The sequence below is a fragment of the Loxodonta africana genome, chromosome 6, assembly GCF_030014295.1.
Source record: "Loxodonta africana isolate mLoxAfr1 chromosome 6, mLoxAfr1.hap2, whole genome shotgun sequence".
NCBI lineage: Eukaryota > Metazoa > Chordata > Mammalia > Proboscidea > Elephantidae > Loxodonta > Loxodonta africana.
This window is the reverse complement of record NC_087347.1, coordinates 24,574,284-24,600,434: the sequence shown is the minus strand read 5'-3', so window position 1 is coordinate 24,600,434 and position 26,151 is coordinate 24,574,284. Positions and strand designations below refer to the sequence as shown.

Below are 26,151 nucleotides of genomic sequence, written 5' to 3'. Positions count from 1 at the left end.
GGCCAATGCTAAGGGATTTGAAAGCCTGGAGGGGGACAGATGGTACCTCTGTTGTTTACCCAAATTCTCTTTGTCATGTATTATAAAAATAAGTGTGTTTCTTCTCTTTCAGGAGAGACAGTAGAGATCATAGTGTCTGCAAAGAATAATCAGAAGGGCTTGTTATCATGGGAAAAAAAAATGTCTTATTTTTAATTCAGGGTCCTAATAAAAGAGAAGCCTTTGAGAAGCTCAGATCTGGAGATGAGTAGGTGCCGCATGTAGGAACCCTGTTGGAGTAGTGGTTAAGTGCTCAGCTGCTAACTGAAAGATCCATGGTTCGAACATGCCAGCTGCTCTGCAAAAGAAACATGTGATCATCTGCTTCTATAAAGATTACAGCCTTGGAAACCCCATGGGGCAGTTCTACTCCGTCCTACAGAGCTGCTATGAGTTGGAATCGACTTGATGGCAATGGGTTTAGGCTCCCCATGAATGCCTGAGTCACCTGGTCTTTGTGCCTATCTACTTAAATGATGTCTCTGATAAGCATGGTCTACACCCTTGCAGCTGGGACTGCTACCTGGGCATGCTGAATCCCTGCCCAGTTAAGCCCAGACCCCACTTAGAAAAGTTCCTTTTGAATTATAGGACTTGCAGTACACTTACATTCACCCACATGCTTTGTAACTAGATCAGTTTCTATCCTGGCCCTGTTCTACTCTTGAAAGACACGGAAAGGAAAAACCATAAGACCTGAAAACCAATGAATCTCTTGCTACAATTAACACTCTACAAATTGACTTAAAATCGCAGTGCTTAAGGAGCTGTCCTCTAATGCTATTTCTTACTCATTCAATGTTCCTTTCCCTTCTCAAAATAGAGTCTGACCTGAACATCTTCCAAGAATATATTTCATCTTTCGTCCTAAATTTTCAGATTTAGCATCATAAAAGAAGCAAAAATAACTTTAGTTATTTCTTTGTTATTTTTTTCTTACAATTATTTGAGGCCTGACAGGTATTAAAACCCACTGCCGTCGAGTCGATTCTGACTGATAGTGACCCTACAGGCCAGAGTAGAGCTGCCCCATAGGGTTTACAAGGAGCAGCTCCTGGATTCAAAGTGCCGGCCGTTTGGGTAGCAGCTGAGCTCTCATGACAGGTATTAGGCTCTGCAAAGTGCTAAGTAGAACTACCGTAAATACTCCACTAATTGAGAAAAAAGCCACCCAGATTGCAGAGAGCCAGGAAGTGGCCTCTGATGACAAGGCATTAATTAAAGTGAGTCACCGCTTGCCTGCCACCTCTAATGTATTCTTTCATACATCACTATTAAGCAAGCATGGCTGACCTGGAGCTCTCGGTCCCCGTTCTCTTCAAGCTGTTGGGATTGCGGATGAGTTTGTCCAACATGTTGACAATCTGCCCAAATTTAGGCCTGTCGCTTCTCTCCTTCTGCCAGCAGTCTAGCATCAGCTGGTGGAGTGCAATGGGGCAGTCCATTGGAGGAGGTAGCCGATAGCCTTCCTCAATGGCTTTAATCACCTGTTGAAAACCCAGAATGGTACGTTAAGCTGCCAGGCAAGCTGTTGTTAGAGGTTCACCCTTTCCAGCAGGCATGTTTCTTGTATATTAAGCTGCCAGCAGGCCTGAGCATGGGAACAGCTCCAACTCCTTCTCAGAAGCCAAAGCTGGACCTGAGTATTCCTGGCAATAGGAAAGAGAAGCCAGTTGTTGCAATGAGGCAGTCTCGAATGGCAGGCAATGCCAATCTGAAACTCTAAAGTGAAGACGCATCAATGTTCTGTAATGGTTAGAACCTGATCAGATGAGCGACATGGCGTCAGAGCTTTGGTGACGGCCCTCAGGGGTCACCAGGGCCTTGCTCCCTACTCTTATCCCCCTTCTGCTCTTCACCATCAGCACTCCTATGTACTCTTAGCAAAAGTTGATAGTTGCCACCAAAATGGAATTCCCTTTGCATCATTTAAAGCCTGTGTCCTCTTGCTCAGGCAGTGAGTGGGTCAAGACTAAGGCCACCTTCCAGACCTCCTGACACTGACCCTCTCTGAAATAGCCCACTTCTCATACCCTCCCCTCCAGGTGCCCAGCCTTTTGTCCTTTAGGAAGACAACTATCCCCTCAGGTATCAATTCTGTATCCCTTTCTTGGTCTCAGCTGGTTGTCAACTAACCCTTTTAAAGGTCTTCTTCTAGGGTATTTACATTTTACGGTGGACCTTCATATCGCTAAGGAAGGAAGTTCCAATAGGAGGTACTCTTTGCCTACGAGACATAAACAAATTTTAGTCTTTCTTCTAGTTCTGATCTGCCTTCACAAGCATTATAGTATTTTTCTAACTGGCTTTCTTCTTTGCCCTCCTCCTCCAAGATGTGAATCTCAAACCCACTGCCATCGAGTCGATTCTGACTCATAGGGAACCTATAGGACAGAGTAGAACTGCCCCATAGGGTTTCCAGGGAGCACCTGGTGGATATGAACTGCCAACCTCTTGGTTAGCAGCGGTAGCACTTAACCACTACACCACCAGGGATGTAATATGGTATGACTGCTGCAGAATTTGAAGAGAGAATTGCTTCACAGTTTCTTGGCTACCCATAAGCTTTGTTTTTGGTTATCACGTGAGATTCTGGAGGACCTGTTGCTTGTTCTGGGTTTTGTAAAAGCTTTATTTGTTTTAAATCAATTCTTCTTTCTTCCCCCTCTACCAAAATCATAGCTAATAGCTATCCAACTCGTGGCTGCAACCATCTTAATGACCACAGAGCTCAATGACCACATTAGATTCACCTGTGGTGAGCCCACTGCCTGCTCCATAACTTCAAGAGAAAATGATCAATTCAGTTGGGCCAAGTTTCTAGGTACAGATAGTTCTGCTGTCTTTTTAACCAATGACTGCTTCATTTTGCAAATGATTAAGCTCTCAAAGACTTTTTTCCCATGCATTTTGCCAATATCCTGTTGTATTAGTATTATTTACTTTTCCGTCTAAGGTTGCACAGGTCAGTCAGTTTGATCCTCGGACTTCTATCTTTCTAGGTGCAGAGTCTTGACTCTACCCTTGATAAGAACATTGTACATTAAATTGATGAGAATGCAAGTGACATTGGGCTAACACAATTTGTTACAGCCCTCAGACGGATTAATACTATTTCATAAACTCCTTATCTGCCGCCAGCTTGGGAGATGGCTTGTGGGTTAATAAAGCATATTGTCTCAGTTTACTGCTGCATGTTGGGGGACCGGGGGTGAGGAGAGGATTAAAACAAACAAAACACTCGGTAAGTCTGACATATTTTCAACAGTTACGTTCACCATTCACCACCTATGCCAAATGAATTCTAGGTAGGAAGGAATTCTCCAGTTCCATTTCCTGTTGATGTCTGTTCTACACAGAATTCAACATGGAGACAAATACATGTGAATGATGGATCCATATTATCTGTGAGAAGTGGCTTGAGATGCTTTTTCATGGGTCAAACCAGATAACTGGAAAGTTTAAAATAGCAACAATTATTTTAATACTGAAACTGTTGAAATGACAGGTATGAAGATATTTAGCATAGGGAAACTGACAATTATCTTTAAGAGTCTGCCCTTACCAGCATTTGGCTATGACCCTCACTTGAAATAAAGGAGCGCTTAAATATCAAACAATTAATTAAAGACATGCACTATTTGCTCATTTAAGGGGATGCGCCTTTGTCCCACTGAGCGTGTCTAACCTGAATCCAAATGTTACTCTAAGGTGGCATAGTATAATGGTATCAAACAACAGATTGTACACTCCTCACCCCTGTAGTCTTTTTCCAGCGTGTAATTATCTATCAGTTATGCTAGCTGCTGTCTTTCTTCCCATCTGCTATGAATCTGCCTTTATAATTTACATATAATACAATGTCAACATGCCCTTCCCCTTAATCTAGTTAGAAGAGAGAATTCCTGTTGCCCCACCAGACATGGAGCGTATTAGCGCCCTTATTGCTCTGAACATTCCTTCATTGATAAGGCTGCTGCATCTTATTTCTTAAGTGCACCTGGTTCTTAGTTTAATTGTCAAGACTTGGCAACTTCCTGTTGACTCAGGAGGATAAGGCGGACGGTCAGGTAACATTCCACATCAGAGAGAATTTTGTAAAAGAAGACCATTACTAAAGTGTAATTCTAATTGAAAAACTGAATACCACTCATTTGTAAACACTCTACGTTAATGTTCCACCTCACAGAAAAAATGAGGAAAGAGTTCCAAAAAGTATAGGTGGCCATTTGATTTTGATCTGATCTCTAACCCTTCTAGAGCTAACTCAAACCGTCCCAGAATTAGCTAAAAAATGTTCTAGGAAGACCCCCTGGTTTAGCCGCCCTCCCCCTTCTTTCTCACTGGAGATGTTTGTAATTAAATTCTATTACTCTGGAATCTGATTAGTGTCATTATTGAATGCTTTTCTGAAATTGCAGGCATTGTGGATACTCCCTTACGAAGTAGTCCAGATGGTACATTTAAAGGGACGTGCATAATTTACAAAGGGTCATTTAGCGAAGCTTTATTTTAGAGTCCTCAAGGGACAAGCTCTAATTACAACTATGCCAGCTTTAAAATATTTACTAGTTTTCTTCCAATAAACCTTTCATGCCAATTTTATCACATTTGAAATGTGTGTTTTGTCACATCTCCTGGGATTTTCTTAAATTCTTAAGTTTAAATTTTTTTCAGCACAGCTTCGAAAGTTAGCCAAGTATAAGTACTATTCCAAATACTCTCCATCTGTGCCTCAATCTCCCATAATATCCTATTTAGGCCAGCTAATTTCTGTCCTTGAAATCCATGACCATAATGTTGAATTAGATGACTAGATACATTTGTATTCAAAATCTTGAGTTTAACATATCATTTCAACCCCAGTGCTCATTCCATTATAAAGGAACGCACGACATTCTGAATCTCAAAGCGAGGATCTATGTTTCAGAACACAGGGACTCACGTCTTGATTGGACATATCCCAATAGGGTCTCTCTCCGTACGACATCACTTCCCACATAACGATTCCATAGCTCCATACATCACTCGCTGATGTGAATTTACGATAGGCAATTGCTTCTGGCGCAGTCCACCGGATAGGAATCTTGCCACCCTGTGAACATTTGAGCCATAAGTTATTCCCTAAATGTATCACTGATGCGCCATTTTAGTTTCTGGATGTTGTTACTTCTTGCCAGCAGGGCAACCGCATTCCCGGGATAGTTCTCAAAACAATAATAGGAAACCTGTTTATTTTCACTAAAGTCTTCCAGGTTGAGACATTGCTTGTCATATGTTTCCTTTAGTCACAGGGAAGTGAACAAGTAATCTGTTTAATCATCTTGAAAAAGTTTACCTATTATCTGACTCTGCCTAAGGCAATATTGTAGAAGAGAGGGAATCTCAAGTTTTACAAAATGCACATGTTATCTGTGGTGTATCAACGGATGTGCAGCTGACATTCATCTTGACATCTTGGATTCTTTCACGTAGCAGCCCAAAGTCAATGCTTACCATTGCTTTGGAAATCATGAACTAATGGGCTTAAATATGGAAGTGCCTATCTATCACATCATCATCCTAAAACTAAACCAAAAGCAAGCCCGATGCCGTCGAGTCGATTCCGACTCATATTGACCCTATAGGACAGAGTAGAACTGCCCCATAGAGTTTCCAAGGAGCACCTGGTGGATTCAAACTGCTGACCGTTTGGTTAGTAGCCGTAGCAAGTTAACCACTACGCCACCAAGGTTTCCAACCACCATCCTACTATAGCATAAAAACATGCCCCAGAGTTGGAAGATGATATGCTAATATCACGACAGGGGAAGCCCAGGTAATACAAGATGCTAAAGACATGATGGACTTTAAAGGAGAGCAGAATTTTAGTTTTTGATTTTTAAAAAGACACCTGCAAAAATGGTACAGTGACTGAAGACTACCAAAGAAAAGTTTCAAAAGCAATTCTTATTCTGCTTGAACTCGATTCTCTTATTTCAACGTGCCCAAAATGTCTCGTTTGTTTTTGTTTTTGGGCAAGGAGTTTCAAATTTCCTAGGGGTCCACCTCGGGAATTCGATTCAACTTGAATCAGGCCTTTAAACTGTTCAGGTAGAGATCATTTAAGTTTTCTTTGCTTTATTGGGGCTACTGAACAGGACAAAAGGAGCCTTGGTAGGGCAGTGCTTAAGCACTAGGCTGCGAACTGAAAAGTGGGCGGTTCGAACCCACCAGCCACTCCTCAGGAGAAAGATGTAGCCATTCACTCCTGTGAAGATTTATAGCTTTGGAAATCCTATGGGGCAGTTCTACTCTGTCCTACAGGGTCGCTGTGAGTCAGAATCCACTTGATGGCAAAGTGTTTTTGGTTTAAACAGGGCAATCAGTTGTAGTGGAAATTGCATGGGTTCACAGCAGTTTACTCTGAAAACCTAGCGTACTACATTTATATTCATTACATACAATAGTACGTTTGTGCTACTTTCTGCCTTCCTTGAATATCTGGGTAAGGTTTATCTATGTAAATGTACCATTCTAGAAGCATTATTTAACATTCCTCCTTTAAACTACTGGGAGAAAATGTTCACAACGTTGCATTATTTCCTAAATGAATGGACTTGGAATTTGAAAGAGAGTATATATTAGAGTAAAAATTAAAGCTCCCAAAATTAAATACTGCCCCTCCCCCCCCCCCCCAAAAAAAAAGGCCTATGCTTGGAATTGCAGATGCAGAATGGTGGTCATTAAAGCAGGAAAATGGCTAGTAACTGTCTTCTTCTTGTTGATTTTAGCAGTATCAACCTTAATGGCCAATAGCTGTTCCGTGACACTGTGTTTATTCCGTTAGTATTTTATTTTCAGATTGTGGAGCTAAGAATAGCATAGCCATTAACTGTATACGAAATATCCCCCTTAACCATGCCCTAATCCCTGCTTTTCTACCAGCAGTAAAATAAAGACCATTAGATACTGGGAACCCTTGCCTATTGTAAATGTTTTATAAATCCTTTATATACATTCTCAGATTCAGTAGCCAACCAACTAGAAACATTGCTTTATCTCATTTAGATTAAGAAGAATCTTTTTTAAGGTTAAGAAACTTGCCTTTTTTTTAAAAAAATTGTGGCAAAATACACATAACATAAAATTTGCCTTTTCAACTGTGTTTAAGTATACAAATCAGTGATATTAATTGCATCCACCATGTTGTACAAATATTACCATCAATTTCCATAACTTCCAAAATAATTCTTTGAATAGAAAAGACCCAAATAGAAAATTTACAACAAACAGAATGAATGAGTAAATGAATAGTTAAAAAAAAAAAAGGAAAAAAGATTAAGTGTAGAAAATTACAATAATAAATGAAGCTACCTTCTGATTTTTTTTTTTTCCAGCAATGGATCTCCTGCTAGGGGAATTACCCCTGATACTTGCTTCTCTTTTTACTGCCTGCATTTTTAAAGACAACTTCTCATTGTTTATTAGCACTTTGTCTAAAAAAAACTTAGAGGGAAAAAGAAATTTTGCTTCTAGTTTGTGGCTTTGTAATGTGGTCAGTCACATACCTAAATTCTTTGCTTCAAACTCCCTATCTTTTCTGAGAAACATGGTTTAAAACCAGATGCATGGATATGAAAAGGCTCTGAAGGATGAGGACCTTCAAAAATCATAAAGGACTTGAATATCAAGAAGAGGAGAACAGTTTCATCAGGGCACAGGTCACAACTTGCCCTTACCCTCGTGGTATAAGCTGCTTCAGGGTCATCCTCAAGTACTCGGGACATGCCAAAATCGGACACTTTGCAGACCAAGTTGCTGTTTACCAGAATGTTCCTGGCAGCCAGATCTCGATGCACATAGCTCATATCAGATAAATACTTCATCCCAGACCCAATGCCACGAAGCATGCCCACCAGCTGAATGACTGTAAATCGGCCATCATTCTTCTGCATAGGAAAGCAATGAAGAAAATCTCATTAGCATTAGGCCAAATTAATTATCACCAAGCATTTATAACTTGGATCTCTTTCACTATCTTTATCCGGTATGCAATGAAACTCAACATTATTTCCGGGCCTTTCTGATCGAAGTCACTAATTTACTAGTAGAGTGTATCCGAGGAGCTGGGTGTTCTTCCTGTGATAGATGGAAATTATCCAACTGTAATGAATCTATGGCTCAAACAGTTCTACTGTACAAGAATAAATCAAATACCACCTCACTGAACATGGATTATTTAATAGCCTTAAAAAGCACATGATTCTCTATTTCGACTCTTCCTCCTTTGCCTCATGCAAAAAATCCATGAAGACAACCAAAAGGAATTGATCCGAGGAGTCTGCTAGTGTTCTAAACACCAACGTTCTTGGGTTTGATATAAAGTAGTCACGTACCCTGAGGAATGCGTCCAAGGAACCATTCTCCATGTACTCTGTTATGATCATTACTGGTTTACCTAGAGTTTTCAGAAACAAAAACACAAATCCTTGATGAGCGCTGCAGTTAATGAGATAAAAGTGGGCTATGCACAATTTTACTGCCAAGACACCTGTCTTGTGTGATCTAATTTAATTAAAACAAGCCAAGCTTATGCCTCAGCTGTGGGGAGCTAGGAATGAAATATTAAAAGGATGAGTAGGTTTAAATTCCATCTGGAAGGTTAACCCTTTGGGTGGCTTGTTGACAAGGTCTTTAACTAAAGTGGCCTCTGGTATCGAGGGAGCACATGAATGGGTAATTGCTATCACCAGCAAAAGGCGAAAAAGACAAATGGGCAGGCCTGTTTAAACATGAAAAAAATCTTTAGGATAATTATTTTGTCCCCAGAAGAGCCACTTGCATGATGCTAAAGGCGTCAATGGACAGAGAAATATTTGCCCTGATTTTGAGAAATCTAAGCCTCAGGCAACAATTGCTGTGTTGGATTCTTTATTACTCAGATACATCTTCAAATCCAAGCACACACAGTATTAATGTCCTTCGCCCTTGTCTTTTTCACATCAGGGGCTGTATCCATTCTGTTCCCTTTTCTTGACCTAGAAACAAACTTGTTCTATTTCCTTCCTTAAACTGCCCACCTCAAAAAACAAGTATCATCAAAGAAAACATTAAATTATTTCATCCAAGACAGAAATTAAAATTCAGTACTAGAACATTTTTCAGCCCACCCCCGACACTTTTTTTTTTTAAGCAGAGCAATCAAAAATTATTTCAGTTACGGTCTGAGGGGTGGGAGGAAACATTTGTTTTAACTTTAATTTGCTTTCTGAGCACCTTAGGAAATCAGCACCATTTTTTTTTTTTTTTTTAAATCACTGGCAATGAACCCAAGGCCTGAAATTCATTCTTCCTAAAGTGTCTTGATTGGGGAGGGGGTCCTCAAATTTTTGACTAAGGGAAGGGTTATGGTTAAAAGTCCATAGAAGATACCCTTGGAGGAAAATGAAACACTGAGTTGATAAATCAAAATTGCTCACGCTCTTATGGCTGCTTCTGGCCTCTGTTTGGACTTTGGCTTTCAGTCAACGAAAATGGGCTGGAATCTTTCACCACTGAAAAGCTCCCCAAATCAGTCTAAACTAATAAATTTTCCACCCAGAGTCTCTGTCAGCTTATAATTTCTAGAGTAGGGAAAAGGGAAATGTCTTCATTTTAGAGGCAAAAATAATTGAAGAACATTAGTTTTGCTGAAGTCCAATTTACTTATTTATTCTTTTATTTACCATGTTTTTGGTCTTGTATCTAAGAAATATTTTGAAATCTAAGAAATCAAAAAAAAAAATTGGATTCAAAAACAATTCCTTGGATATAATTTTCAAGTGGTGAATGAAAGCTGGCAGAAACCTTGGTGTAGACCAAAAGGCTGAGTGATCACCCTTCCAATCTTTTCCCTCTGCACCTCGCTGAAGGAGATGGTCCCTGTACACCTTTCTATCCTCCATCAATCTAAATAAGAACCTCTTGGTTCTCGGCATAGTCCCCACCTTCATTTACTCTCTACATCTGTGACCAGTCTTCTGACAGACCAAATGCAGCTAAATGAGTTTCAATTAACCTGCCTCAATCAAAAGATACTTTGTCAATTAATGAGGAAAGGAGGCTCTCTTGGTGAAACATTAACACCTACTTCCATTTCTCCAGGCCCCTCTTTAGCTGTGGAGAAGAGAGTAGAAGACCCGAAAGAGAGGGGGTGGGAGAAAAAATTTATGGTTCTCCTGTCAATTTAAGAAGTTACTCGAGAAACTGCTGGTAATGAACTCACACCCTCCTTCTCCACCTCTTCACCCTCACGCCTCCCTCATCGGACTGCTGGCACCATCTTCATGATTTTTCTACATTCCTTCTGTTTATTAAAAGTGTCCATTTGTCAGAGTCTTTACGAGCTCTACCAGAGAAATAAAGATGAATGTCTCCATGAGCAGAAGGGCTTATAAAAAAGGACGGGGCTGGGCTCACGGACCCCGGGCTCGCTCGCTTGTTCCCTGGGTCAGGCAGGGACATGGTGGGCAGGGGACCTGAGGGGTGAGGGGACAGCTTCATCCATGAGTGGAAATTTTAAATCATTTGAATTCAGTGACAACTGCATTATGCAAATGTATCTAGTCGTTTCTAACAGTTCCAGCTGTAACAGCTATGGGTTTTAGAGGCACGGTGGGACTTTAATACAAAGATCCCCTGTTTCTTCTCTCTTCTGCAGAGGTGCTATGAAAATCACTGTCTGCGGCAGGAAAAACACCCCAAGCTGAACAGAGCCTCCTTTTTAGAAAATGGACCTGCAGAAGTATTTAAAGTGAATGTTATCTTTTAATTAAAGTAGTGAAGGGTTCCAGGCAGCCCTGAAGGCCGCAGGCAACAGGAAGATATCCTGTCTGTGAAACTCATCTTAAAAAGCAAATAGAGCTATTCTATGCTAATTATAGCCTTCACTTTTGGGGGGGAAATTACAGATCTTTAGCACCAAGGTTCCTTTTTTTTTTTTTGAAGAATTCTTAAAGATGGGGAAAGATGTAGTTCTGAAGGCATGATAACAACAGTAGCTACCTTAGAGTTGTTTCTTTTTTTAATTTGCCAAGCATTCTGCTAAGGACTCTAAATATTTTATTTCATCCAAAATAACCTTGTAAAGGCAAGTTCTAATTTTGTCTCCATTCTACAGATGAGTAAATGGAGCGGTGGAGTAACTACTTGAGGTCACAGAGCTTCACGAACAGTAGGGATGGGAAGCAAATCATTTGTCACTAGACCAGTAGTTCTTCCAGTGTGGTCCCCGGATAAGCAGCTGTGGTGTCAAGTGGGAGCTTGTCAGAAAGGCACACTCACTGGTCCCACCCCAAGCCACTGATTCGGAACCTCTGGGGATAAGTTCAAAGCAACAAAAAAAACAGTTGCCTTCGAATCCATTCTCTCACGACAAACCCACATGTTTCAGAGTAGAACTGCACTCCATGGGGCTTTCAGTGGAAACTGTGGTGGTGTAGTGGTTAAGTACTATGGTTGTTAACGAAAAGGGCAGCAGTTCAAAGCCACCAGGTGCTCCTTGGAAACTCTATGGGATGTTCTACTCTGTCCTATAGGGTTATTATGAGTTGGAATTGACTTGGTGGCAACGGGTTTTTGGTTTTGGTGACTTTTCAGAAGTAGGTCTTGAAGCCTTTTTCCCCAAATGCCTCTAGGTAGATTCAAACCGTCATCCTTCTGGTTAGTAGCTGAACTCTTAAACATCTGACCACCCAGAGATTTGGGATAAGGCCAGGGAACTGTATTTAACAAGTTTTCCAGGGGATTCTGATGTTTAAGCTTGAGAACCTCTTATTCTAGTACATTCATTCTCCTTTTAGTAACCTCCTCCTTTTTGTCTTCCTAAAGATTTTCTGCCCTTGTCCTATTCTCCTTCTGCCTGAGACCCAGTGTCTCAATTTTATTCTTTAATCTATCCCCTTTCACCCACCGGAGCATATTCTCACCACTCTGCACACATTGACTGGGGATGCTTTGCAAAGACACCTTTGATCACAGGAGAGGAGTCCCAATCTTCCTGGTGACATAGCCCCAGGCCTACAAGATCCTTGACTTCCAGTAAGAGAAGTAGGTACTAGGGTTCCTGGAACGGGGCCACCTTAAATAACCATTTCAGCTGTACTGTCCACATGGCTCTTTATTAAGTTGGTCTTAACCAACCCTACAGGTGTATTCAGGGTTTGCTTCACAAAATGCATCTGTTGAGCTGTGTCATTTTTTAACTGAAGCATGGTTCATAGACTCAGTGAATGCTAATGGACTAGAGAAGGAAGGTGCAACCAGGTGTTACTGTAAATAGGTGCTGAATTGTAACAACCATAAATCAGGAAGAGCAGACAGGCGAATCCCCCAATATTATAAAGAGTCCCAAGATTCACTCCCTGCATCTGGATCTTAAGCTTCAAGCACAAAGTGTGGTGGGGATGGCGGGGATTTGTTGTGTTTTATAAGAAAAGTACTTAAATTTATTTCGCTTACCATCTGCTTGTGCCTACCCTGTGACAATCAGTTTGGTCTAGCAAAGATTTGAAAGATGGCATGGTGTACCCAAAATCTGCAATATTAGTTTCCTCCAAATCTCACACAAGCTGCCTTGGAGATAGGGTATCAGTTGAAACCACAGACCCATTTAGAGCTGACTACAAGATTAATGACTTGTCCGGCACTGATTTCCTCCTATTAGCAATCAGTGGGTCTGTTCCATCTGTCATTTCCCTAGAAAGCAAATGTGTGTTTAATTTCCCAGGTACTTTTAATTTGGCTTGGTAGAGGGAGTGACCTGCGTACATTTGGTGACGACGCCTTCCAAGTGAATGATGTTCGGGTGGTCAAACTGTCCCATGATGCTGGCCTCACTTAGGAAGTCCCTTCTCTGTTTGTCTGTATAACCAGCTTTCAAAGTCTTGATGGCCACACAGATCTCTCTCTTGCCAGGCACTTTTAGACGCCCACTGCATACTTCGCCGAATTCACCTTTGGAAGAGAGAAAAAAAATCTACTAAGGACCAGAAATACATTTAAAATGAAATAATAATAGCTGACACTTCATTTGTGGACTACTCACTGTATCTGCCAGGCACCGCGCTAGGGCTTCCTCCAAACCCCACCAGACAGACGCTATTATTAGCTCCATTTTATTGGAGGACCCTTAGGCTTACGGAAATGACATAACTTGCCCAAAGTCTTATCGTTCATAATAGTAGAGTGTGAATTTGAATGCAGTTGGTCTGATTTCAGAACCCACATGTTTATTTACTATGTTAAACTCTCTTAAGATCAAAATCAAAATGTTTACCAGAGTTCTTTACAGCACACCCCATTTGATACTTCTAATGACAAAATTCCATGCACGAAGATATTTACATATAAACTTACAATATACTCATAGGCATACATACATTTATATAATATAAATATTTATATAATCCATCCATACATATATGTAATACCCACCAAGAAGACAGCCTTATATTAGACAGACACTTGGACACTTACCAACTCCTATGACTTTTTCAATCTTAATGCAGGATGCGTCGATTTCTTTGGCAAATTCTCGAACTGCTTGGTTGGGATCTTCGTATGTGAAGGGATCCACATACGTTCTAACACCTAAGTAATAAACATGTGATAGGTTGGTGGACACTTCTCAGGAACCACTTGTAAACACAATATACGTTGTTTGGGTCTAAAACTGTTTAATATAGGAAAAGTCAGGCTAGCTGTCTATTCTGGACATGTGAAAATGTTTAAACTCTCGCTCTAGATTTCATTTGGTGGTAAATAAAGACTTGCTAGTTATTTAAGTGGCTACAGCTCTACGAACTTCCCGAAATGTATTCACCCTTCGAGGATAAAATTTAAAAACAAAATTTTAAAACTTAAAAATCTCATCAAGGAAAAGAGTCTCTATAAGGAAATTCGGAATGTTTAGCTAAATATAAATACTCTTATCCCAATCATTTGCTCTTTCTCCTTGCCCCAAGTCTTACCCACGGCTTCTACCTGTCCTTTGTTAGCAGGAAGTTCCCTTGGGGAAGATAATAGGAATTTTCTTTCTCAACTGACTCTGTCTACGTGCTGTCACATTTTGCCCACTCTCTGAAACAACTGAATATGTGACCAATAACTATCAAACTTGGATTAAACCTAGATTAAAATATACAAGAAGACAAAGAATTACTAGGAGTTTTCTACCACCATCCACCTCTTCCCACTGGAGCTTCTGGAGCTTTGGGGCACTGAAAGTGTGGAGGATGCTGGTTGGCCCAAATCCCTTTGATTTTTTCAGCTCTGTCTTGGCTCAAACATCTCCAGGCTGCCTTAGAGCTCATGCTCTGAATTTCATTTTTAAGTAACTGTGGGGTATGACTGAGTGGAACTTCCTGGTGTTCAAACCATTCTGCAATTAGGCTACAACATAATCACCAGCAGAAGCTTCTAGATGAACTTCAATGTTTGCTTATAACATCTGCTTTCCAAAACAGAATAGAAGTAGAGGCCCAACATAGAGTTCGTATTCTCAAATCAACTATGTGATATTATGCTTCTCATCTATTGTAACCTACTTTTAATCTAAGTTGAAGGATTGTTGGTCACATATTTATTCGATATTCCATGGATATTTGAAAAGTTTTATGGAAAATGTACTATGATAGTAACAGCCACCTGAGTATCATTTAGAAATTTCTAAACAAGGAAACATAACACACGCTTTACAAATAAAATGATTTTTACTCCAATTTTTTGTACCTTGACTCAAGTGCTTCTCTTCATCTGCCTCCTGTTTTGCTTTACTGTATTTACTTCGCCTGTCAAAAAATGTTTACAAAAGAAGATTTTTTTTTTTTTTTTCAACACAAAGCTAAAATACTAGCCATGGGTCAAGTTCATTGCTACCGTTAACATCAATCAGGCAGATACACCATGCACAATTCACAGATGAGAAAACTGAGGTTCACAAGAGGCAAGAGACTAAGGTGAACAGCTTGGTGAGTAATCATTTCAAGTTCAAGCAGTCAGATTCCAGAATGTCCTCTTCACAACATTAAACTGAGGTAGGGTTTCAACAGGCAAATCAAATATTTTTAAAATATAATTATAACTTCAAATCCCCAGAGAAAGTTTATTATAGTGAAAACACATTTGTCTAATTTCTTTCACATACATGTTATTTTCTGAACAAAAAGAAGTTTCCATGGGTAAATTCCACATGAATCAAATGGCATATACTCAGTGTGTGATTTTTTTACCTTTTTTGTTTTAGGTTCCATGGAGTCAATTTTGCCTCATGGCGACCCCATAGCGTTTTCTTTGCTGTAATCTTTATGGAAGCAGATGACCAGGCTTTTCTCCCACAGAGTGGCTGTTTGGGTTCGAACTGCCAACCTTCAGGTTAGCAGCCGGGCGTGTAATCATTTGCACCACCAGGGCTCTTCCAGTGTATGATAGGTAATAGAGTAAATCCTGTTGCTATAACCATGATAATCCCTGCCACCAAAATAGCTCACTATTTATATTCTTAAAGCAAAAGTTTTGTATCTACTGGTTTCAACTGCTGCATTACAAAGTACTGAATTATTTGCACAAAAATGAAAAAGTAAATATTTGCTTTGTATTGGATTGCATTCCTGAGGATTTTATAGAAAAATATCAAGAGTAAAAATGAAAAGTTTTTGTTTGCTTTGCCTAATTATTTCTCAATAAAATAGTGTGTAGTCTCCCACAGTGGGCCTTTTCCTGTATCCTATGGGACTGAGACCTGGCTTTGTTATAAAGTCTTTGGAACGGGAAATCTTGAACTCATATACAGGTAGTCCCCAGGTTATGAACGTCCCACTTATGTACAACCCGTAGTTATGAACCAACCTCACAAAGCCTATTACATTAAAACTTCGAGGTACATACAATGGTTCATAACAACAAACACAACTTTGTGATGACATCAAAACATTATTATTATTGTACTATTATGTTAAAGACATTTTTAATGTATATGGAAGTGTTTCTTTAATGTTTTTTTATTCATAGAAATGTATACTATTTACTAAGATGAACATTTGACTAACTGACGTTAGATATGTAACTGTTCAGACTTACACACAAGTTTGACGTAAAGACAGACTTAGGAACAGAACTTGTTCGTAATCCATGACTGCCACCCACTCCTCACTTATCACCATGGTTAGGTTCCAGAGACCAGGTCATTATGTAAAAATCAGCATTATGTGAAAATGGAGGGCGACTGCATTAGATCACAAGATGGAGGATGAGTACATCATTACATAGCTGCCAAACCACTAAGAATCATGACCCAGCCAAGTTGACACATAACCTTAACCATCACAGCCAATGGTACTCTTGTCTTGTACCTCAGTGTTCGTTACTGCCAGATGTTTATCATTAATGTGCAAAATAGTTGGATAATAGATGTTTTGTTATTGTCATAAATGCTAAATGTTTGATATTGAGACAGTTGATAAGTGAGGAGTGGGTGTACATAAATACATATATGTATATATAAAACCACACCACTTAAATGAATCCAGAAATCAACCCGGTTCTGATGTACTTCTGAAAATCAGTCAGTGAAAGCCCTATGGATCACAATGGTCCAATCTGCAACCGATCATGAGAATGCAAGATGGCAGCAGTTTGTCCCATTGCACATGGGCTCACCTTGAGTCAGGGGCTGACTGCATGGCAGCTAACAGCAACAGAGTTTGGGCAGTAGACCACATTAGGGAATAATACATGTTTTCTTATGTTTCTGTTCAAGATGTAAAATTTATTTTGAGATTTATCATCATCTGTGTTTTCTTAGGTCTTTAAAGGCAAGGTAAGGATGAGGAAACCGAGGCTCCGAGATGAGAAAAGATTCCCTTGAGGCCATAGGGTATATCTGCAGTGTGGTCTGTCAGAATATAGCCTCCAGTTCTTTTAACTTCTGAACTTTGAACAAATAGAGAAGGGCATTTAACCAGGAAATGACAAAGACACTAAAGGAGCCATGTGGTGCGACTGAAGAGGCAACCCAGCCACGGTCACATGCTCAAAGCTTCTCGCCCACATCACTCTCCGAATTGTCAGCAATGTGGGAACCAGCTTGGCAGTCAGACCCTCTGAGCCTACAGATGTTCCTCCCTGTGTATAATTCCCTTGCAAATAATAATACCTTGTCCTTTAACACTACATTTAACTCTTCAAACTGCTCTCATCACATGTAGGTATTATCTCCTCCCCTAACTGCAAAACAGGACTCCAGTGTATAATTCAGTCCAAATAATAGCTTGCATTTTTACTTTGCATTTAACTTTTCAAAGGGCCTCCATGTCTATTATTTAACTACATCTTCCCAACAACACTATGAAACCCATCGGACAGACAGACATACACTCAGCTCCATCATATAGATGAGGACGTGGAGGCAGGCGGTCACCCACGTCTCCTCTTTGCAAATGCAGAATTTAACACGCGCCCTGATGCCGCCCACCACTTCACAGAGCCTCTCAGCATGGAGATGTCGTCATACAAGACTATCTGATGAGATTTAGTTGTAATTAATACCACATTCTATATCAGTACAGTCACTAAAATTAAACTGAAATGCTCTTAAAATTCACTGCTTTAAAGATACAGGTTTAAATACACTGAAAACACACAGCTTTCAATGAAAGATGTTGCTGTTAGCTACCATTGAGTCAGTCCGGGACTCACGGCAACCCCATGGAAAATGGAAAAAAAACGCTGTCTAGTCATGCACCATTACCATAATCATTTATGGATCTGACCATTGTGATCCAGAGGGTTTTCACTGGCTGATTTTCAAAGTACATCACTAGGTCTTTCTTCCTAGTCCGTCTTAGTCTGGAAGCTCGGCCGAAACCTGTTGAGCATCATAACACCACACAGGCCTCCACTGACAGACGGTGGTAGATGCCCATGAGATCCGTTGGCCAGGAACCCAACTAGGTCTCCTTATGGCAGGCAAGAATTCTACCACTAAACCCCCTGCAACCACTTTCCTCCCCCTCCCCTTCCCATTTTTAAAGAAAATAGAAGAGTGTTTGGTCAGGAACAATGCTTTTCATACCGTTTTGCATCAGGGAAACACGTGATTATGTCGGGGGGGGGGGTAGGGTGGGGTAGGGGGGTGGTGGTGGTGGTGACAGGATCCTGCTAGCCCTTGGGATTGTATCTTATCAGAGCTCCTAAAAGCATTATCTACAACTACAAGTATATCTTAAAAACCACTTTAGATCTGGAAAACTGATTTGAATTTCTTTCCTTTAAAGAAGAAAAAAAAAAAAAAACCCACATAGAGCAAGAGAGCTTGGGTGCCCACTTTAAATTCTCAGTGAATGAGTCAAAAGCTCAGATATAAACCCATAGACACAAGTGGCCTCAAGATGCTGAGCTGTATGTGGTTATCTGTTTTCCATCAAGCATATTCACTAAGCATGTGCAAAGCTAGAAGACATCCAAAATGCCAAGGATCATTAATTACCAGGCTGGCCCGCCCATCCCTTACCCAGACTTCTAAATGCAGAGGAAGAAATGAAATTAGTAGTGAAGGTGTACATTTAAAGAAACTCCTTGGTGTGTTATTCAGAGGAGAGGACCCTACAGGAATCCAGGGAATGCCGAAAAAGAAACACAAGGATTACTGTTCAAAGGTTAATTGCAGCCTACGAGCTTTTTTAATGATACCTTGAAAAAGGAAAAATGCCTGAGTTCAGCTCTACCTTTGTCACCTCATGACCCTTCCTCTTTGGCTCAGGGGAGAACAATATGGACCCTTATTTGTCCCAAGAAAGCCAGCACACCAAAGCTTATTATTCGGCCAGGGAGCCCCGGGAGGAAACCACTCACCCTCGAGAAGTGCTAACACTAAATTGGCATTCAGGCAGATCACCTGAACGGCAGGAGGAAACCTTTGTTGAAGGTTTGGGTTTTCTCATTATTGAGAGTTGGGGCAAGCTGATTAAAAAGGGGGAGGAGGGAAGTGGTTTGTTAGTGAATGTTCCAGAAGGAAACATGGCACCTTTCAACTGCAGAGTCAGAGGAAAGGGCTGACTCTGCAGGTGAAACTTTGAAAGAGTCCAAGCTGAGCCCTCCCCATGGGCCAAGGGACACCACGAAAAGGGTATTAACTGACTTTGTTGACGAACAGTGTGAGTCCCCAGCGCTGCCCTCCCCACCATGTATTGTTCCTGGCACCTCGACTAGTCAATAAAACAAACAAAATAGGGGAGTGGGAGGGGGGTGAGCAGCCCAGCAAAGACCCTGCTTTTATTAAAATACTAACTTCCTTGACGGAGTAGACGGATTTGATTGATGTGGTTGGCTGTTCCAAAACTAATTAGTAAAAGGTAAGTAATTTATTCAGCTAAAGTGCAGATTAAAGGAAATAAAGCAATGTAATAACTAGAATGGCTCCAGGAGGGCCCTTTGCAGCATTTAACGGCATCACCCATGAAGATTCATAAAAGCCATCCTTCTTTTTCTCCTTCCTTAAGCTGTCATTGTTCTTGCACCCGAGGATGTCTAAACGTGCTTCACGAGCAAGATTTTGAAATGGTTGGAATTGAATCGTACAATCGCAGCAAAGTTGTTCAGAAATGTTCCCCAGGTACCATCTGCCCTCTAATTGTATGAATCTATATAACTTCATCAGAGCTAATTTAGACTAACATTTAAGGGTATTCATTCTTATGGGATCATAATATTCCAGGGAAGAAAATCAGGGTACCAGGGAAGATAGAGATGAGCTGAATGGCAACTGTTTTAACATGATGGGGAACAGTTCCAAAGCAGAAAGTCTTAACCTTCAGGAAGAAGGTAAAGTTAATTTTCCAAATCTGACTTGATATAGCACATTAGACTTGCACACTCCTTCACAGATCACAAAGGTTAACCAAAATCACTGGGGGAGATTCTTGGAATTTTGCTTTTATAGGACCCACAATGTTAGTTTTCTATGAAGGTCAGTTTTGACACTGAGGAAGACAATGAAAAAATCTATTGTTGCCACTATCGGAGCTCAAGAGACCTAGGCTCCTGTCCTGGTCAGGCCACTAACTAGTTGGGTGGCCTCGGTTTAATGGCTTAACCTCTTCAGGCCTTAAATCCGTAATCTAAAAGATGTTAAGGTTAAAATTAAGAAGTACACTAAACCTGGGCCATTTATGTAGCTCTTTCGCAAAATGGGCCATAGCCACTTCGTGTTCCCTTAAAATCCTTTCATTTCTTTTGCTTTAATTCAGGTCAGAGCCATGCTTTATAACCTTAACATCAGTGGAAACCCAGTATTACTGCCAATCATTAGAAAAGCAGTATAAAAGTAGCTAGTAGCTGAAACAATGAACTCAAACAGCAACGATCATGAAGATGGTGCAGGACGAAACAATGGTTTGCCCTCCTGTACGGGGGGTCACATGAGTCAGAGTTGACTTGACGGCAACTAACAGCAACCAAAAAGCAACTATACCACCGGTTATGGGGTAATCCCTGCTCTGACTCCCAAATGTCCTTTAGAAAAGAGGGAGCCATCTTGTATTCCAGTCTTTAATTTTTTTCTCATCCTGGAACAAATAAAGTACCACGTGAGGTAGACAAACTAGCCTAAAACAACCTGAACTAATGCTAGCTTGGGATGCTTTTGGAGGTAACAAGTTGGAATCATTACTAAAAAGGGGAGATGTCAGAGAAATTTAGCAGAGGTTCAATCATTAGTCCTGTAGGTTATGACCTTATCATTGCATTTTATGATGTCATTGTTAACAGCCCCTTGAAAGATCAGTTGGAAAAAGCAGTTAAGTGGTTACAATGTAGAGATCACAAATAGATCCTACAGAAGAATGGGGAAGCTAAGAAAACGGGCACTTATGGTTTAGGCTAAAATTTCTAGGGACTGCAGCACCCCAATACAAGAAGTCTGTGCCTTAAACAACCCAAATAGCAAAAACAGTGGTTTGCTCTAGAAAACTGAAAGAATCCTGACGTTATAATTTGAGTGATGAGAAAGATACTGATCCGAAAGACGCCTATTACAAAAAATGTAAATATATTTTTAAGTGATAAAAATACATACGTCCAAATCAACGTACTTTCTATAACTTATCATTTTAAACTTATAAAGTTTACAAATTTCGTTGCTTCAATCTTTCTCTGCGATTCCTAAGTGCTTACACATCCAAGTTAACTCAAAGAAAAAAGTATGTCTTCCACCAAAGAAACTGGAAATTGCTCTATTCTGGCTTGCCGTGAGCTCAGGCTTATACAGTTTAGAATGAATACGAAATAAATAAAAGAACTGCTATAGAAAAAAATCTATCAAGATACCAACTGTGAGCCTGCGGCTGTTTCCTCTTTCTTAAAAGACAAATTAGCACCAAATGGACTTTCTGGGTGAGGTAATCAAAAAGACTGAAGTAGGCTTGAAAAAAGGAAACTTTTCTCACTGTGTGTTTCTGTCCATCTACCTCTTGAAAAAAACCTCACTCGCCATCAGCAGTGTTTGATTCAGTACGAGGGGGCTCACCCCATAGGGGTCTTTCATATCCATTCTGGCATCAACATTCTGGGGCTCTAAGAAATGAGAAACGGCCTTTAGCAAAGGACATGATTCAGGTTTAGTCAACTAGGTTGTTGAAGCTGTTGCTGTCCTGGAGACTGCTGGCTGAAGTCTGCAAGATTATTTCGGGAGTACCATTATCACCTCCTCCGGAAACCCTGGTGGCATAGTGATTAAGAGCAGTTCGAATTCATCAGGTTCTCCTTGGAAACCCTATGGGGCAGTTCTACTCTCTCCTTTAGGGTTGCTATGAGTCAGAACCAACTCGACAGCAAGAGGTTTGTTTTTTTGGGTTTTATTACCATCTCCACTGCCCATATACCAGTTTGTCCTACTATGGTGGCCTGCATGTTGCTACGATGCTGGAAGTAATGTCATTGGTATTTCAAAATACCAGTAGGGTCATGCATGGTGGACAGGTTTCAGCAGAGCTTCCAGACTAAGACAGACTAGGGAGAAAGGTGTAGCAATCTACTTCTGAAAATTAGTCAATGAAAGCCCTATGGATCACAACAGACTATGGTCCAATGGAAAAAAAAAAAAGGTTAGAAGGCATTCAAAATACACAGTGGCCACAAAAATAGGTTCATGAGTGCTAACGATGGTGAAGATGGTGCAGAACTGGGCAATGTTTCCTTCTGTTGTACGTGGGGTCACCATGTGTCAGAAACAACTGGACAGCAGCTAACAACTATAACATTTACCACCTATCGCCTGTACTCACTAAAAGTCTGGGCCAGACTTTTGTCCCCACTACCTGTCTCCTCTCTCATCACCTGTTCCTGTCCCATTTAAACATTTGTAGTCCAAGATAACGGAGCAGACAGCCCGAGTGGGGAGAAGAATTGGCTGAGTGTGCATCAGCCACTGCCAAGCTTGTCAGCTACCTGGCTCCAGGCAGCATTTCCCATGACAGCTTTATGGCTGACACTAAAGAAGAATCAATACGGGGGCAAAGGGTTGACATTTCATTTTCTAAAAAGTGATCCATTGAGGACCAATCACCATGCAGTGTTTATCAGCCTTGGGAAGTGACATTTTTTTTTTTTTAATGGGGGAGAAGGGACAGGAATCACCGCTGGGTTACTCGACAGGCTCAATTCTCTAAGGTGGGACTCATAATTGGAAATCCGATGCATCCTCCTATCAATCCTGCCTTAAATAGTAAAGCGATCAATAAAAGCAGAAAGGAAATTAAGTCATCAAGCTTGACGACACTATTTTCTATAGCCACTGCTTTTAATAAACTTGTCTCCATGCATTACATATTCATGTGTTTTTTCCTTTCTTTTTGCCAGAGCCAAATGTTTGAAGCAGAATATTCAAAAGAAACTATTATCATAAGGACAACTTATTTCTAACTAGCCCTGTTTGACTGCTATATTTAGGGCCACTTTAAATTGAAAAAATAATGGTGATAAAAGTAAATCTAAAGCAAGATGGACTACAACTAGAGAATGTTTCCAACCAATATTCAAATGATAGTCTAAAAACAAGATGAGACACACTTTCTGCAAAGAAGCGTTCCACTGCCTAGCTCTCAGCATCATACATGGCTGGATTTTAGTCAAGTTTTTTTTTTTTTTTCTTTTAGGGGGGTGGTGGTGGTGGAGGTAATTGTTCTCTATTTTTAGATATTTAAACACCTTTATTTTCTGATAACAAAAATTGCTTATATTCACGGGAAACATTTCCAACACAGAAATACGTAATTTCTACGTACTCCCTCAGCCCATACATGTACCCACGGATGGATATACAGTAACACGTATATTTCTCCATGTGTGTATGTGCAGACAGTGCACGTGTACACGAAGTCAAATGGCAATGGACAAGGAAGACAGTCATCTTGATCGGCTTCCAAAATCAAATGTCAGGGAAGGAACAAACGTTGGACATTCAATTTCTGTTCGGCCCTGCTGAAGTTTCCAAAGGCCAAGATATACAACCATAGAGGGTGCAAAACAGTAGTCCCTGGGTGGTGCAAACAGTTAACTCATCTGACTACTAACCAAAAGGTTGCAGGTTTGAGTCTACCCAGAGGTACCTCAGAGGAAAGGCCTAGCGATCAACTGATAAACCATCCACTGAGAACCCTATGTGTGTCTACTCTGAGTCAGAATGACCTCAATGGCAACTGGTGGGGTAAAGCAGGTGTATCTCCATGTGTGTCTATATATAAGATTATATGTATATATCACTGCAACAGGGTGTTTATGGTAAATTTAACTTCTTCAAGATGGAACGCCTAGTTATAGATTTCACACCAAGAAAGAATCAACACAATGATAAACGTAGATGCCCACACAGAATGAGAAATTGTTCCATAGGCCTTATAATTAGTGGCCATAATTGATCTCTATAAAGCAGGACATTTTGGAGAATAAAAGGTGGATGCATGCTATCAATAAAATACATGAGACGACTGAGACCATGCAAGCAAACAGGGATGTATGGACAGCACCCTAATTATAACGTACTACAAATGATTTTTTTTACAAACTGAGGGAAAAGCTGGTAGCTTGCCCGGGCCCATGGAGATAGCCTGAAGCATCATCATGGCAACAGTGAGATCACTTGTAGAAGAGGCAGAGAGGGACAATGCATCAGACCATGGCCTGAGAGTCAAATGTGGCTATTCGGGTTTGAGTTCTACCACTACGGCAGTGCAATGATTCTGGACAAGTCAATTTATCCTTGAGCATCACTTTCTACTTCTATTACATGAAAATGTATATATTCTAGAGGATCATCTTGACATGCCCATTCTGCCTTCATTTTTACCAAAAACTCCACCTTGTGAAGCAAGTTGGTGGGGCCTAGAAACAGAGAGATATGGGGTGAAGGCTGGGGAAGGGTCAGATTCTCACATACTGGAAACGAAGAAGGCCTAGAAGTGGGGCACATACTGACTAAGAGTAGCTACACCCCACGATTCCTCCAGAGTCTCTAGGCAGTGTTGTATGTAGACGGTGGCAACAATAATTTAGGAAAATCTGATAACACAAAAATAATGCCATCAAGCCATTTTCATCTCTCTCTCTTTTAGATTGTTGAGTACCAAGCTGTTTTAAGATTCACTTCCAAGAGCAATGCCACACCCACAATGTGCTGAATGGATATTCTCTGGAAATGAAAACGCCCTCTCCTGAGGGGAGACTGGGCCTATAAAAACAAACAAAAAAAACAAACCCATTGCCACTGAGTCGATTCCAACTTGACTCATAGTGGCCCTATATAGGACAGAGTAGAACTGCACCATATAGTTTCCAAGGAGCGCCTGGTAGATTCTAACTGCTACCTTTTGGTTAGCAGCCATGGCACTTAACCACTACACCATTTATTTGTTTCAGTTACTGTTATTATTCATGAATATCATGGGTACTGAGTTTATCATGTTAAAGCATTTTTTATGTGCTGTATTATCTACGCTGTTTATCATAATTCTCCTGCCAATAACCCTTTGAGGCAGATACTACTATCCCTGTTTTATAAAAGGGAAATGAAGACCCAAAAAGGTTAAGTAATATAGCTAGCATATGGCGAAGCTCAAATTTTAGGCCCAAGTTCTATCTTGATGTTTCTTGTCTTTGGCAGTTTGTCCAGGTTTAAAAGAGGGATAACGCAACACTGTATAGCTGAGATTAAACCCTATGGGGCAGTTCTACTCTGTCCTATAGGGCTGCTATGAGGCAGAATTGACTCAACGGCAATTTTTATTTATTTATTTTTAATAGCTGAGATTAGAATATCTAGAAATTTCTCCCTGGCTTGCTTTTTCAGCTTGGTTTACTGGAATTAGTTGGGCTGTTCCAGGAGTTGGCTGTTTGAGGACTGCTACTGGGTACCACAGGCAGCCCCAGTCGGGATGTGGAAAGATCAAAGCAACAAGGAAGGAGCTTGTGATGCAAATGCTATGTTTATGATGCTAATCAAAAGCCTCAGCTTTGTGTGAAGGAGACAAAAAAACGCTCCCTCATAAAAAAGAGGAGGGCGGGGAGTGTCCACGAATGGCTTAAGTGCTTACCTCCTGCTGATGACAAAAGCTCCAATGAGAATGACCACTAGCACCACACTGCCTGAAACGGAGACCAGAAGGACTGTAGAATTGGCCCCATCTCCAATGATCCGGGAAGGCACTGGAAACAACGGTTACACAAGGGTCACCTTTGCGAAGGTCTTAAGAGGCAGAACTTCTGACTGGGTCACAATTTCTCTCTTTCTGAAGCCATTCGGAATGCTCACAGCCTCTCTTGCCCTTCGTATTCATTCAATAGCATTTCCTAAGACAGCCTTAATGAGGTGAAGACAATCTTTTTATAATTGTATGAAGAATTTCAGCCAGAAGAAGAAAGGTTGCTTTCTTCTCCCTTCTTAGGAAATCCAATGGTAAACATTGCCAGTCATTGCCCTTTCTTTCTTCTTTTCCTTTTTACCCCCCAGTCCTAACCCTTACATAACGCTCTGATGCAGTCCTTCGTGAGAAAGAGATTTCGAAATTTCTGAAAAAAGGAGCAGTTTTGAAATGCTCTCCTCTC

General features: G+C 40.6%; 1 protein-coding gene across 1 annotated transcript in view; it reads right to left on the bottom strand.

The window, feature by feature from the left end:
* EPHA4 (EPH receptor A4) overlaps nucleotides 1–25,749 on the bottom strand; it is a 32,296-nt gene extending 6,547 nt beyond the window's left edge. Inside the window, exons 1-8 of the mRNA XM_064286647.1 lie at nucleotides 25,641–25,749; nucleotides 14,791–14,849; nucleotides 13,537–13,650; nucleotides 12,829–13,014; nucleotides 8,418–8,479; nucleotides 7,761–7,970; nucleotides 4,985–5,134; nucleotides 1,333–1,526 (exon numbers count right to left, since the gene is read on the bottom strand). Coding sequence (XP_064142717.1) covers nucleotides 1,333–1,526; nucleotides 4,985–5,134; nucleotides 7,761–7,970; nucleotides 8,418–8,479; nucleotides 12,829–12,883 — 671 coding nt within the window. The 5' untranslated portion in view covers nucleotides 12,884–13,014; nucleotides 13,537–13,650; nucleotides 14,791–14,849; nucleotides 25,641–25,749. The remainder of the gene's footprint in view (nucleotides 1–1,332; nucleotides 1,527–4,984; nucleotides 5,135–7,760; nucleotides 7,971–8,417; nucleotides 8,480–12,828; nucleotides 13,015–13,536; nucleotides 13,651–14,790; nucleotides 14,850–25,640) is intronic.
* Between the last annotated feature and the right edge of the window lie 402 nt (nucleotides 25,750–26,151).